The 16,175-nt window shown below is 43.4% G+C and overlaps 1 protein-coding gene across 5 annotated transcripts in view; it reads right to left on the bottom strand.

Annotated features, from left to right (window-relative positions):
• ST6GALNAC3 (ST6 N-acetylgalactosaminide alpha-2,6-sialyltransferase 3) overlaps window positions 1-15,880 on the bottom strand; it is a 510,866-nt gene extending 494,986 nt beyond the window's left edge. For all 5 annotated transcript variants that reach the window (XR_014144922.1, XM_081818655.1, XM_081818654.1 and 2 more), the window contains exon 1: window positions 15,715-15,880. Coding sequence is in view for 4 of the 5 variants with exons in the window: in XM_081818655.1 (XP_081674781.1) it covers window positions 15,715-15,732 (18 nt within the window). In the remaining variant the exon portion in view is untranslated. The remainder of the gene's footprint in view (window positions 1-15,714) is intronic.
• Window positions 15,881-16,175: the final 295 nt, after the last annotated feature.

Raw genomic sequence — 16,175 nt, 5'->3', positions numbered from 1 at the left:
ATATATTAAGAAAGTGCTATGCATACAATTAACAGGGAAGCTTAATAGGGAATATCAGGAAGAATTATATATATATATATTTTTAAAGACTTTATTTGAGAGAGTTAGCACGCTCGTGCGTGAGAGAGAGAGCGTGCATGAGCAGGGGAGGGGGCAGAGGGAGAGGGAAAAGCAGACTCCCCGCTGAGCAGGGAGCCCTACTGGACTCCATCCCAGGACCCTGGGATCATGACCTGAGCCAAAGGCAGATGCTTAACCGGCTGAGCCACCCAGCTGCCCAGGAAGAATTATATTTTACTGGCATAATCAACAAAAGGCCTGTCTGAGGCAATGCATTTAATAATTTGGCACACAGAAGAGGGGAAAAGATAACATCAAAAGGAACCTGGGGACAAAGCTGGAAGGCAGGGGAACCTCAGCCCAAAAGCTCTGAAGCAGAAAGGAACTTGACAGGGTCCAAGAACTGGATGGAATGAAAATAAGCAGGGGACTAAGGTACAGGAGATGATTTCTCAAATAAGCAAAAGTGAGATCATGAGCATTGTGAGCCATGGGAAGGAATTTAGATTTTGTCCCAAGTGAAATGGAAAGCCACCAAAAGATTTAGACAGGCAACTGCCATAATCTGATTTACTTTTTAAAAGATCACTCTAGCTGCCCAGTAGAGTTATCCAGGGGGACAGTGATGAACGGGAGAACAGGGAGAATAGTCAAGAGGGAAAACTGCTTGGCATTCCCCACCCAGTCAGAATGATGGCCTTAGGCTCAAATACAAATACCATCTTCACAAAGAAATTAATTCCACATCTGACAACCTAAGTGGGTCTTTCCTAAGTGTGATCTGATTCAAAATTCTTCAAAGGGAAAACAAACACTCAAAAAAATATTTTAATTCAGTTCCTCTCAAGTCAAAAATCAAGCAATCTTTTTTAGCCACATAACCTCCTTTGATGTGGGTTGATTTCATACTGGAATGGATTTCAATAGTCCTAAGTGATTCTCTGCACTAAGAAGTAAGCCATAAAAGTGGCAAAAAACAAACAAAAAAACCAAAACAAAAAAAACCAAAACAACAATTAAAAACAGGGTGTGTGGCCATGTGCATGTTTATTACATACACAGACAACATAGCCAAAGCACCTGGGTTTCTCCATAGCCAAAAATAGTGTGGTGACCTTAACCACTCTGTGCCTCGTTTCCTTACCTGGAAAATAGAGATTAAATGAGTTAATAAGTGTGAAATGCTGAAAATAGTGCCCAGGCCTTAGTGCACAATAAATGTTAGCTAATAACAATATTTTTTGGAAAAACTGGTCATAACTTTCAATGTTACGTTATTGTTTAATCTGGTCTCTATTTTATTTAATTCTGATTTTTGTTTATTTCCTGCCTCTACTAAAAAATTTCTAGTCCCTTATGGTGTAATATTAAGTTGTTTATTTGAACTTTTTTTCCCCAATACAAGCATTTATAGCATAAATTTCACTTGAACACCTGCCTTTGCTGCATTCCCATAGGTTTTGTAATATTGGCTTTCTTTTTTCTTTTGTTTTGAGACATATTTTGATTTGCTGTTTCTTATTTGGCCCATTGCTTGTGCAGTAGTGTGTTGTTTAATATTTATATATTAAATATTTAATATTTACATTGTAGATTTTCCAACTTGGTTTTATTGTTGATCTTTAGTTTTGTACCACTATAGTTGGAAAATATATTTGGTATGATGTTAGTCTTCTTAAATTCGTAATATTTCTTATGTCTCTTTTTATGTGATTTAACCAGGGGATTCTTCTGTGTGTACTTGGAAGAAAATATGTATTCTATTTTTCTTGGATGGAATGTTTTATATGTATCTTTTAGAACCATGTATTCTGAAGTACGCTTCAAGTAAAAAAAAAGTTCTTGTTGAAAAAAAAAAAAAACTTTAAAAGAGGGTACTCATTTAAAATAACATATCAGGAGTGCCTGGGTGGCTCAGTCAGTTAAGCGTCCAACTCTTAATCTCAGGGTCATGAGTTCAAGCTCTGTGTTGGGCCCCACACTGGGCGTGGAGCCTATTTAAAAAATAAAATAAAATAAAATAAAGCATAGCAGAGGGGAGATGACTGGGGGATGGGTGAAATAGGTGAAAGTAATTAAGAGTGCACTTATCATGATGAGCGCTGAGTAAGGATGTTTAGAATTGTTGAATCACTCTATCGTACACCCAAAACTAATATAACACTGTCTGTTCACTATACTGGAACTAAAATAAAAACTTAATAAAAATTTTTTTTCTAAATAATAGTAAAATAGTTAATAAAAATAATATGGTCACACAAATTCTCTCCACAGGGTTGGGCAAAGAAGATGAGTTTTGTCTAAGCCTCAGGGTTCCTCACAGGTAAAATAGATTTGATAATAAAAATATTTTTCTAATAGGACTATTGAACAATAAAGGAAATCACGTATATGCCTTACAGTACCTACCACAAAGTTCGTACTCAATAAATGTTCATTAAAGTTATTATTATTATTATTATTGTGGGCAAGTTACAAATAGGTTTGTCCATGTATGACTATAGGAAGAGATTCTATTACATATATCTTACTCCAGCCAGACTCCCGGATTCAAATCCTGCCCACCCACACCCCAACCCTGCTTTGTACAATCTTGGGAAGGTTATTTAACCTCTCTAAGCCTCAATTTCTTCATCTAAATGGAAATTTATAACTCATAATCTACCCTATGAGCTTGACTAAATGAGACAATGCAAAAATATAAAGCCCTCAATAAAAACAGTAAGCACTCAGTAAATGTAAGCTATTTTTACAATTAATATTATCATCCATGCAGACTCACTTTCCCTTAGAAAGGAATTAAATCCTCAGCTTCTCAGGGGCACCTGACTGGCTCAGTGGGTAGAGCATGCAACTCTTGATCTCAGGGTCATGAGTTCAAGCCCCATGTTGGCTGTGGAGTTTCTTAATAAAAAAAGATAAAAATAAATAAAATTGTTTTAAAAAATAAATAAATCCTCAGCTTCTCTTTCATCTCCATGCCCCCTACCCCTCCTCTCAGGCACTGTACTTGGGTTCTCTCTAAGTGCTTGATGATAAACTTCCTCTTCACAAGCCTCTATTTGCTGAAGATAAGAGGGAAAAAGAGGTCAAATACAGACCCTCTCACCGACACAAATCTAGAACATACAGTGAACTTCAATTTTTCTAATACAGAAATCTAGAGTGGTATATGGTTCAGATGTCATTTCTTTAAATAAGGTTTTAACCCCAAGGGTCAAACATGGATGAGAGGAAAACAATATCAACAAGTTAGAAGTCACAAGCAGAAATCTTGGCTCAGCTTAAGCCATGAACCAGGCTGCTGGGGTTAATTCTGCATGGCAGAATTAAACAAACATTAAACCAGCTAAGAAACAAATAATTAAGTGTCATAAACCAGGGTAGGAGAGAGGGATTTTCTTACTCCCAACTGAAAGAATGAGAGAAAAATGAATAAGGCAGCATGTGAAAGGGGGCAGGTAATTCCTGCTTCTGGGGAATGAATTTTCTCCTAGAAATAGGGAGAAAGAAAGGGCTACAAGGTCAAGAAGGTCAGCAATAAAAGAGCAAACACGAGTAGTTGTAAAGTCAGCCTCCAGGCCGTGGCAAAGGTGTTCGGGATGACATCCCTAAGCTGTCATGAACACCATACTGATGGTTTTATAGCAGGTGTAGAAATGAGTCACATTTCCCAGGGAATTCCTAATGGAATGGCTTATAACCTGGGACCCTGCTAGAGGGTTTTATCTACTTGGTAATAGAGTTCTATAAGGCTTCCCTTCTACAGAGCTGAGATTATGGTTCTTTACACATTCTAACTAATGATCCCTATAACAACTATACTGGGAGGGGTTCAGAGGCCAGAGATGAAGTTGGGGGGGTCAGAAAAATGAGCTGCACAATGAATAGAGGCATGGAAATAGAGAGCCAGGAGAAAGTAAAAAGGTACACCTTAGAGATTTATTTTCTTTATGCCAATATGAGCCTATAAGAAGAGATTAAATCAGCAGTTACCAATGCTTTGTGTTACTTATTAACATCCCAAACAAGGCTGTGAATCATCAACATGACCAAAAAAAAAAAAAAACGAAAGCTATCATCTTTCGCCAGTCTTCATTCTCCCTGTTCCTAATCCTTAAATAATGACTTTTTAAATATGAGACTGAGTAGAGCCAATAATTAAGATAGTGAACTCTAGCACTAATGCATTACCTTTCATGACCAAAGGCATTATAATTTGACTACAGAAGCTGTTTCCTGCACCCCCAGCAGAGAAACGGACGGGGCGGGGGCAGTGCAGGGGCAGAAACAGCACAAGAAAGGGTTTGACATACAATCACGGCAGGAACCAAAGTCCTGGTTTATAAATCAACATAAACTGATTTGAAAGAAACTGAGTTTCCAGAAACACAGGAGGAATGCCACCCATGAGGGGGTTCATTTCACCCCCAGCCACTTACTGTTGGACACAGAGGCATATGTGTTTCAATATTCATGGTGGCCTGAGCCCCACGGCATCAGAAAGCTTGGGGTTTAACGAGAATAATGAAGGAAGAAATCAAATTTATTACAACGCCGAAAAAGCTTATTAGAATGCACTTGACTTAAATTTCTAAACGGACTTAAATTCTTGTCAGTTTCTGTGGGTCACCGCATGTGTTTGAAGCCTTCCACAGCTCAACAACCATTTGTTGGGTGGGATGTAGGATATCAGGACAGTGGCCCGCAGATGGGCCTCATCGGCATCACCTGGGGGCTTCTCACAAATGCAACTTCTTGAGCCCCAACCCAGACCTACAGAATCATAAGCTCTGGGCACAGGGCTTAGCAATCTCTGGTCAAACAGGCCGTTCTGGGTTCCTGGTACAGTTCAAACTGAACAGCACTCGTGGTCAGGGTAACTGTCAGAAACCACAGACTTGGGGGGCTTTGGAGTCTGAATTGCAACCCCACCATCTGGCTTTGGAGAGTTACATCTCCTCCCTAAGCTTTTGTTTCCTCTTCCACATGGAGTGCTTGGCTCCACGCTCAGTAAATCCCTCCACCCTCCTCAGTGTGGGGCCCCCGGGCGAGAGCTGAAGATCCACGGGGGACCCTGCGCCGGCCCTGACCCCAGCTCTTACCGTCTGCTGGAGGAATTTAACAGCCTAGCACAGGGGGTGGCACGCTTTATCTGCAAAGGGACAGCAAATTTTTAAGGCTTTGCAGTCCAAATGTCAGCTTCTCAACTTTGCCATTGTAGCGTGAAAGCAGACATACACACTAGGAAACAAACACCACTGTGTTCCAGAAAAACTATTTATGGACACGGATATTTGAATCTCATACATTTTCACACCTCATGAACTCTTATTCTGCTTTTGATTTTTTTTTTCCAGCCACTTAACAATGCAAAACCCATCCTTAATCACGGGCCACACAGAGCTATATAGACACAGGCGACAGGAGATTTGGCCCAAGGGCCGTAGTTGGAGGATCCTGGGCTAGCACTCTTGCGTTAGCAAAACTGTTCCGCTATACAAACCCGAGTTCCCCCATCAGTCCAACAAAAGTAAATAATGACCGTCCTGAAATCTCGTGAGATAATAAATAGCTGCAAAATATCTGGCAGGCTGTCTGCCAGAGAGAAGGCACGCGGCAAAAGGCAGCTACTGCCATTAGAATAATGAGGTGTTCATCGCATGATCCAAGAAGACGAGGTGGAGCGGGGCAGGCCCGCAATGCACAAGTGTAGACCGAACAGAGCTGTGGGTTTACAAACCGATTTGCGCTAAGCACCACTGGACGCACAGCTACTCGCACACTGCTGAAGCTACGGACACACAAACAAGCAGTGGAAAATAGGCAAACTGTACGAAGGAACGCGAATCACCTTCTCTTGACTTGAGACGTGCAGTTTATTCTGGATGTCCAGATTGCTGCCATGTGTGGACTGCCCTGCTGGAGCAAAGGAATAGCTCCAATCAAAGTATATACAGTCTGTCTCTGACCTCAAAGCCAACAGGAGTTCTCGCTACCACACTGAGACCAAAGCCGCACCCCCCTTGGGAGAATTCACAGCTGCTCAACACCTACGGCGCCAATCAGACTCCATTTTAGGTGAAGTTCCAAGGGCTTAAGAAAGGCTCCAGTGTGTCCCTGGGTCCAGAACTTATGACTTGCTCATCGTTTGCCTTCCTTCAGCTGCCCAGGGTCTGACCAACAGGAGTGCCCTCCCCTGTGCTCCCCTAGCCGGCAGGCAACCCTTCCCCCAAACCCCTTCGACTGCTCTCACTGCCCCCACAGTTAGTGGTCCCTTCTGACGGTGAGGATGAGGACCTGAACAAACACGCTGTCCTGTCCAGTAACCACCACCCACAATCGGCTGTAGAGACTTTGAAATATGGCTACTGTGACTGGGGAACCACATTTTTAAAACCACATTTTTAAATTTCATTTTACTTTATTTACATTTAAAAACTAATACTTGATTCAACTCTTGGAAAGCTTTTGAGCATCTTTGGAGCAACCTGAACATGTGAACCTACTTTTTGACTGTACATTTTATAAAATCTAAATTTCTGATGAAAATTTAGCATCCAAATTGAGATATGCTGTAATGGCAAAATGTACACCGAATTTTGAAGACTTAACAAAAAATATATACATATCTCATTAATTTTTATATTGATTACATGTTGAAGTGAAAATGTTTGGGATATATTATATAGGAGTCAAAATTTAATTCTTCATAATCTGTATATTCATAACTTCAGTATCATTGATGCCTTATAGTCTTTACAGTTACAGAGGGATTATTAATTTCATCTATTATATAAAGAATTTGTAATGGGTTAAACAGAATATGCTATTCAAGTAAATTCTGCCTGTTTCTTTTTGCTTTTATGTTTTAACGTGGTTCCTAGAAAATGTAAAATCACGTAAGTGAGCTGCATGAGATTTCTACTGGACAGCACTGCAGTAAATAAACGTACTACCATCACGACTCATATTCATCACAAAGCTGGACTCAGACTCCGCGTTGGTTCAGCTCTGACCTCTCACCCAAAATCCTCTTACCACCTACACCCTAGAGAACAGCCCTTCTTTCCCAGTTATCATTTTCCCTGCTTGATTAGGCAAAACCCTCACAGAGAGACTTTCACCCCTCTTTAGAGTCGTTACTGCTGGGGCCACCAGGAACAGCAAAGGACAGGGCCAGGAATGGCAGCCCCTGCTCTCTGCAAGGGTGTATCCCACTTGTCCCAAGGAGGGGGATCATCCCAGAACACTGACTTGCTCATTCTAGTCCTTGAAACCTAAGATGAGCTCCAGGTGCACATTCTAATCCCACATCATGACTCATTTCCAATGCAGGACATACACAACTTCCCACTCCCTTGTGATCAGAATCTTCTCGGCAAGATGCAAAGACAGTTTTCATAACAAACCAAAGAAGTTTTTACTTTTGTGTCCGGTAAAGGCACAGCTAATAAATACACTAAAAAAAAAAAATCAGCCTCTGAAATTAGAGAGAAGTGCCTTCCAAGAAAGATTTTATGTGTAAGAATTTTCAAATCTGAGTAAACACGAATGAATGTGGGTATATATTTTTATTTATATATTTACACTGACTATGTATATGCCGAGACATACATTTCTTTTTTACACAAATACTAGAATGACTCACGTACAAGGACCCCTCTTTCCTGGCCCCCAAGCCATCTCTTTGGGAGTTAACTCCCCCAACTCTCCCAAGCACCAGATGTTGTGAGCCCCCACCCCTCCACACCACACAGGAAATGAGAGGAGGCCCGGAGAAGATGGGATAGGGGGCACAGGGCCTCTCGGAGAATGTTACCTACCCCGAGGCTCCTGTTTATTGAATCTCTGGATACCCTGGGCCAAGGTCTCTGATGAGGCAATTTTAAATCAGTTTAAAATCAGAACCAGAGCCTACTCTCAGTCCTTGAGCTGAGGGAAAAAATACAATAGTGAAAGCACAGATAATCCCTTCACCTCACTTGGGCCATTTCTATAACCACCTTCTTGCCGAAAACCCTTGACACAGCTGTTAACAAGGAGAGGAATTAAACAATTTGGGGTTTAGCTCCTCTCCCTTTCCTGACTCTGGTGGAGGTGCTAATTGACAGTAAAATGCATAAAAGGTGTACATCAGATCGGCCAGGGACGGACAGGATCTGGATAATCCATAAACTGAAAAATGAGCCTTTTAATAACCAGGAGCTAACTGCAGCTTTCTGTAGTGGGATCCTCGTAGCACTTGTAAATCTACTCTCTCCAATTAGAAAAATGTCTTCCTCCACTTTTCCCAGAAGCCAGGAAACAGAAAAGAACTCCTCCAACTCCCAGCCCTCAGGCACAAGTGTGTGTTAAATTTTCACAAACAGATAGAAATTTTCCTCCTGGGGAGGAGATTTCATAATTTTCCCCAGTCATCTACTGGAAAGCTTAATAGGCTCCCTCTGCTTTCCTCAAATCTAAACGCTTCTTTAAAGCCCACCAGTTCCCAAGACAGGTTTCCTCGACTCAAGCTGTTATCTAACTATTAATAATACTAATAATAGTTTTGCCATACGTGTATGGTGCATTCTGCTTTGAAGAGTGCCTTTGCAAGCATTAACTCTTTTGGACACCAACAACGCCCCAGAGGGGATCCAGGCTGGGGAGCCTGAAGTTTATACGATTTGTGGGTCTCTAAGAAAATGAATATAAAATTATAAATACAAAAATCCGGGGTGCCTGGGTGGCTCAGTCGTTAAGCGTCTGCCTTCGGCTCAGGTCATGATCCCAGGACCCTGAGATCAAGCCCCCCATCGGGCTCCCTGCTCCGCGGGAAGCCTGCTTCTCCCTCTCCCACTCCCCCTGCTTTTGTTCCCTCTCTCGCTGTGTCTCTGTCAAATAAATAAAATCTTTAATAAATACATACATACATACATACATACATACATACAAAAATCCAGGGCCTCTTCCCAGAGCCTTGGAGGGGCCCTGAAGCCTGGCCCAAGGGGAAATCCAACTCTGTACGACCCCTCTCCTTCACTCTCCCCCACCAAAGGGACCCGTGGGTTTCTCAGGCTAGGGGGAGAGGTCACGTGACTTGCGCAGGCTCAAAGGGCTATTCCGTGTTGCAGGCAGAATTAGAACTTTCTTACCTCCCCAGTCTCTGTGGCCCCTCTATTCCCCCTAGTTCCTCGGTCACAAAGGAAACTCTGAAGAAGGAACAGATAAAAACAACACAGCTAAAAGTGATCCCGACCAGGCGGGTGTTAGGAAGCTGTCTAGACTGAGTACTGCCTGGGTAGAAGAGGGTGAAATAAACACAAGTCCCCACAAACATTCACTTAAATTGGCACTGAAGGCAAAAGACACACTACCTAACCACACAGAGCCAGGTGAATTCCATCTTCACCACTTACTAACCACAGCGCCTGGGACAAGCTACTCAGCTTCTCCGAACTTCAGTGTCTTCATTATAATACGAGTTTGCACGAGATGACGTCTATAAAGCACTCAGCACAGGCCCGAGGCTGACCACTCTAGGTGTTCAATAAAGAGCAACTATTATTGTTGCCGTTGTTCTCAATTCATCCAAAGAGCACTGCTTCTCCACAAGAAACTCCCCCAAAGTGTGCAATTGGAAGTTGCAAAAGCATTCTGTTCAGTCACCTTAAGGCTGAAAATTAGCCAGGACCGCTGCCGACACGTCGGCATCCCCTGCGCAGCAGAAACGTCAGAAAGAAACCTCGTAGCCGATTTATTAGACCAAGTGCCTTGTCTGTTCCACTTGCTGGGGTGATCTTAGAGTTTCAGATTTATAATCTGTGTATCTATGAAGTCTCCGTGGCTTTCCAGGCTCAGCGAAGCCAGACTGTTTTCAAACACTTTGAGACCTCATAGGATGAGAACCACAAATTGGGATGGTGGGTGTTGGGTTTTTTGTTTTTGTTTTTACTTTTGCTTTTTTGTTTGTTTCTGTTAACCTGGAGAACCAAAATGATCATAACAAACGATGGACTCTGAAAAACAAACTGAGGGTTCTAGAGGGGAGGGGGGTGGGAGGATGGGTTGGCCTGGTGGTGGGTATTGAGGAGGGCACGTTCTGCATGGAGCACTGGGTGTTGTGCACGAACAATGAATCATGGAACACTTTATCTAGAACTAATGATGTAATGTATGGGAATTAACATAAGAATAAAAAAAAAAAATTCAACCAAGTAAATCTTAAAAAAAAAAAAAAATGATCATAACAAAAGATAAGCCATTCCTGCACTGCCTTGTCTCCTCCTTCCAGTCCAGTGCTCCTTTCCCCTTCCCTCCAGATTTCAAATTGGCTCCAGATTTTATAGGAGACAGAGTAACAGATGCACGAGAAACAAACTGAGAAGGAATTTAAGGAGCAAAATAACTGATAAGCTCTAACCTGCTTGCTATATGTTAGAGTGAAAAACCCATGCTATATCCATGAAGAATTCATCTGTTTACAAAAGAGGACAGATTAGGCCCATGTCTAGAAATGGCATCTCAAAAAACAAAAAACGAATACATTAATGCATTTAGGCACTCGACAAATATTTAGGTAACACTTCAGTGAGAGCCAGGCAGGTTCTTATGGATACCAAGTTGAATAAGACAAGGCTTTTGCTGTCCCCAAGACTCATTTGGGCAGCCACCCATACCTCTGTCCATATACTCCCACACCCTTAGCAGTATTCACTCCTCGTGCTCAGCAAACACCAGCTGATCGACCTACTGAAGGCCCCCGCCCTTGATGAGTTCCCAAACAGAAGAGTCCGGAAGGCAAACAGCGAACTGACAGTACAGGGTAATAGCTGCTGCTACGAGATGAGAACTGAGACCACAGGAGCACAGGGAAGCCTGCTGAAGCACAGGAAGGCTTCACCGTCCATGGGACAGTGACCTAGGAGCTGAAAGATGAGCACGACTTTTGTCGCTGGAGGAAAAGTGATAGCGGGGGAATTTCCTGCAGAGAAAACAGCATGCCAACAGCAACGGATTGCTAATAATGATTATCTAGGCCTTACGATATGTCAGGTTCTATTCTACAGAATTAGCTCATCTATTCCTCATCACTTGAAGAAGTAGGCACTGTTTTTGTTCCAATTCCACAGCTGAGGAAGTGGAGGCTGATGGATCTCACTGCTGAAGCAGGTCGCCAAGCTTAACAGCCAATGCTGTTAATCTCACTGCTGTAACACAATGTCATGGAGCCACGAGCAAGTGCCACATCTACAGACCTGGGATGAGTATAGGTAAGTGTCCGGGTGAGGGACATGGTGAGGGAGCAGCAGGGGGTGAGGTCAGGTACGTGTGCAAGGGCAAGATGGTGAGGGAACGTGAACCCCAGTTGGGTTCATCCCCCAGGGGCTGGGGGGCCAAACCAAGCATTCAAGCCTATAAATGGCTTGATCAGTACCGCACTTTAGCACAATACCATGAGAGTGATGTGGAAGATGGGCAAGATTTGGGGGAGGCTGAAGACAGGGAGGCTACTTCAAAAGACAGAGCAAACACTAGGCCCTGAACGAGGCAGAGAGAGGAAGAATAGAGAGTAATAGGCAGATTTGAGAGATTCTTCTAGATATAATTGATGCAATATGGTGACGAATTAGGTCTGGGGCAGGGGGAAGAAAAGTAAAGGAGAAGACACCAAGTCCATAACTTGATATCACCAGTCATCCAATTTCCCATCCATCTGAGTAAATATTACACGGGGCTGGGTGGCTTAGCCATGCCACTGTCGTGTTATCGTCTAACTGCTTTGTGCTCATAGGTCTCCTCACCCGGGCAAAACCGTGATCTTTGCTAAGGCAGAAATGACGCATAAGTGTCTTGTGTCTACATGTCCACTCAGTGATCCCTTTAGTGCTGGATACAAAGGCAACCTAATACAATTCATCAAATACTGCTAAACACCAAAAGTGCACCAGATACTGTGCTCAAAAACATACCTGCCGACTAAAGGTGGAACTCATAAAAGAAAATATAAACAAGTTTTATTTCATGAAAGTTTTAAATATCTATAATGTACAGAAGAATGAAAACAAATGACTAATATAAATGTAAAAGTTTTGCTTCACTAGCCATCAAATAAATACAAGTGAGATACCTTTCTTGTCTATCAAAATTTCCAAGACTTTTAAAACACTCCTTGGAAAAAGACTGGTCCTTGCCTTAATTATTCACAACAGCACAGCCAGGAGGGCTGCCTAACCAGGAGCATAGCAAGAAAGGATCCTAAGACTTGGACTCGTTTTTACTGAACTATAACTAGCCTATGCTTTCTAATGTGCAGATATTCTCACTGAGGAACGCACGATCATCCCCATTTCAGAAACCAGAGCAGTGAAACCAAGAAACTTGCTTGTGGTTATACAATTAGTAAGTGGTGGAGCCCTAATTAAAACCCACATAGTTCTGGCTTCAAAGCCCAGGCGATGTGGAGTGAGTATGTATTTTACAATTAAATGATTATTGAAGTACTAATCGCCGTTCTGTTATGAGAGCCAGCTTTGTGCAGGGGCAGAATGGGCCTTCCCCATACACAGTACCTCGAGGGGACAGTTGTATGTGCTGCAAAGGACCTTCCCTGGCTGCCATGGCATGAGCTTCTCCTCTTAGCTACTCAGAGATCCTCACTTTTAGGGTCACCACTGTGTAGGCCATAAGGATATTTTAAGCAACCTCTATCTCAGTTTTCTCATATATAAAAATGGAAAATAAAATCGACCTCAAAAATCTGTTAAGAAAATTAGTTTTCACCCACAGAGTAAAGTTGACATGGTCTCAAAAGTTATCTTTCAAAAACACAAGCTCCACACTAGTAAAGCCAATGAAGTGTTCAAAATCCACAGTACGTGGAAAGCCTGTCTTAACTAGTCAGTAGGAGGGTTCATTGCTCTCTCCATTGCTCTCTCCCTCCGTGCCGTAGTATGCCTTCCACAGGTCTGTTACTCTTCACATTGTAACATAAACGTTCATTTACTTTCCATCCACTTTCCTATACTGTAAGCCACCTGAGAACCAAGTCAATGGTTCATATATCTTGTAATGCCAACGCCAAGCCCAGGGCTGGCATGTGGCAGAAAATGTTTTGTTTAAAAAAAAAGTCCATCACTGCCTTCAGCTCAGGTCATGATTCTGGAGTGCCAGGATCGAGTCCCACATCAGGCTCCCTGCTCAGCAGGGAGTCTGCTTCTCCCTCTGATCCTCTTCCCTCTCATGCTCTCTGTCTCTCATTCTTTCTCAAATAAATAAATAAAATCTTAAAAAAAAAAAAAGTCCATCATTTTACCTTCATAAAATCCTGCCAGAGAATTATTATAATTTTCTGCATTCTAAAATGAGTGAGCTGCCGTGACTGTCTAAAATCACACACAGGAGGTCAGGCTTGCACTGAATCCAGGTCTCCAGACTCTCCACTCCACCATGTATGGATTTTCAAAGACCAGAAGGGGAAAAGGCCTACACCATAGGCCATTGAGACCATCACTGCACAAAGGTACTTTGTTTCTTAAATGTGGTAAGGATTCTGAATGGTATCAGGACATCTTAGAAAGTGGTCACCTGGGAAAGTACAGAGAACAGCACTAAAGTATAAGAAAAGCTGGCAGATCTGGGTCTAAGCCCACGCTCACTTCGACCTTAACCCTGTTGCCTTGGGCAAATCTCTTAAACTGAGGAGCCTCGACTTCCTCATCTGTAAAATGGGGTTTTAAACAACGTTACCTTGCAGGGTCTGATGTAAGAATGAGAGTTATATTTATATGAAATAGGCAGAAGATGTATTAAGGATTTCTTAAACCTTAGTTATCATTACATGTCAGAAAAAAAGTAGCACATATTAATGCCTATGCCACAGAGTAGTTTTCATCCCCTGTCTTACTTTATTCCCACAGCAGCCTGTGGGGTAGGTGCTATTACCTTGATCTTACATCGAGGAAACTGTGACTCAGACATTTAAGTAACTTGTCCAAGGCCACACAGGTGGCAACGGGCAGAACCTGCATTCAGACCTAGGTCTTTCTGAATCCAAACCTCTTTGAAGTTTACCTGTCTGCATCCCGGATGAATTTCAGTGGAGGAAAGATAAGGAGGACTCAGATGTGCCCCCAAATGTCTGAGGTCAATGTGAGGTGCTTGAAAAGATAGTCTGGATCAGATTCATGTGTAGCTTGGGGTAGGAGTTAAAAATGTTTGGAACATATGCAAGAGAAGGCAGGGAGAAACCCAAAGAAGATGGCCAATGATAAATGTCATGCTCCTCAATTTCCCTTTCAGCTAATAATATAATAAATAGTAAAGAATGACTCATACTCTTATTTCAGTCCTTACGCTAAGAGTCTCCAAGGTGAAAATCCCATGCTGTAATACCGATGTGTTACGTATTTCCTCTTGATCTTGCTACCATTTGTTATGTCCCAGGAAATGTTCCAAAACCAAAGAGAGGAAGTTCAGAAAAGTCACAGGAAATATCTGACCTCCTTTACTCTAAGGAAAAAAAAACAACACTTCTCCTAGGTTAGTCTCTTATTTATATCATTAACACCAAGGCATGGTATAAGATGACACAGCTAACTAGTATAACAGGAGATGGCTTCAAATCATCCTGCAGAGAAACAAATGCTATTTCACAATAAACAACAACAAAAATCTTTTTCTGGTGTTTTCCTCTATCACACACAGCTCCCCCAACCTTGGAACAAACAAGGCTTTGCATCCTCCAGTCAAGGCCCAGGAAACCTTTAGGCCCTGAATGTTTATGATTCAGGCAGTCAGGAGTCAGGCAGGTTAGGCACGAGGAGAGACAGGAGTGAGAAAAATGAAAACAAAAAACAAATAAAACACCTCTCCCTGCGGAATGAGAAGTTCTCAAGTGAGGCACGGACCCCACATCCTTCCACCTGACACCACAAAGGTGTAAACCCAGAACGATGCTTGGTCCAGGCTAAGAAACCAGACTTGGAGAAAGAAAACTCAACAAAGAAGGAGTGGTCCAGCGGACTCTAATATGGAGTGAAATCATTGGGTCTGTTCAAATTTATGAGCTTAAGGAGGGTCACAGATTCTCTACTAATAAAAACATCCTTCTGTGAACTTTTCCAAAGTAAAGTTAATGGCACGTAAAGCCAGCAGATCTCACAGAAAACTCATTCCTAAGGGACTACCTGTAAACTCAGAAGTTTCTGTCTTCACGAGATCAAATGTTCAATAGAACCCCCCCCTCTGCTCACTCTCACGCCCATTCGAAGTGCTATATCCTCTACCACCAGTAACCCATGCCCAGACTCTTCTCCATTCTCCTTGGCTCCTGAAAGGCCTCAGGCAACGGAGCCGCGGGACCCGCGGGAGCAGCCCTCCCCTCCCTGCCATCCCCATTATTCGGCACACAGCCCTACTCTCCCCTGGAGCCAACAGTCTGCAGTTCCTTCAATGCAGGCGCGAGCAGGCAGGAATGGTGGGAAGAGAAGCTGTGTCAGCTGCATGTTTCAGAATCTCCCTCCATATGCATTTGCCAAAGGAACAAAAAGAAAATCAATGCCAGGAAAAGACAACTGAGATGAGGATGCGGTGGGACCGCGGCTGACTCCTTGCCTCTTAGCAGCAAGGGGCTGGCTACCACGCGTCCGAGCCACAGATCCCAGTCGTTACCTTCAGGATGCAGGCCATGGCGCTCCGCCGGCCCTTCTGCCACCGAGCAGCGGGCGCGCCTGGGTCAGGGACAGTCCCGGCGACAGGCTGGAGGCTGGTACCGCGGCAGGACCGCTCCAGCCCACATTCCCGCAGATCCAAATAAGGGGACCGCCGTGCGAGCTGCGCGGGCACAGGCCCCGCCCCCCCGCGCCGCGGCCCCGCCCCCGAGCCCGTCCACTGGCTGGCGGCCCCCGAGGCCCCGCCCCCGGATTACGTGCCGTCCCGGTCTCCCGCGGCTGCCCCTGGATGCTTGCTACTTTTTCTTTTCTCTGTCTCTCCCTTGCTTCCCCCGCCCCGCCCCCCCCAGCAATAAACGTTCTGTGGTTCAACGTATACGAAATCTGCTCGGCAGCAGGCAGGAATCTGGGTCCTGCTGGGGAGAGAAAGCGGCCTTTCTTCTCGATTCGGTCTCCTCTAGC

The sequence above is a fragment of the Leptonychotes weddellii genome, chromosome 4 (genome assembly GCF_054177405.1).
Source record: "Leptonychotes weddellii isolate Sample4059 chromosome 4, ASM5417740v2, whole genome shotgun sequence".
Lineage (NCBI taxonomy): Eukaryota > Metazoa > Chordata > Mammalia > Carnivora > Phocidae > Leptonychotes > Leptonychotes weddellii.
This window is presented reverse-complemented; position numbering and strand designations above follow the sequence as displayed.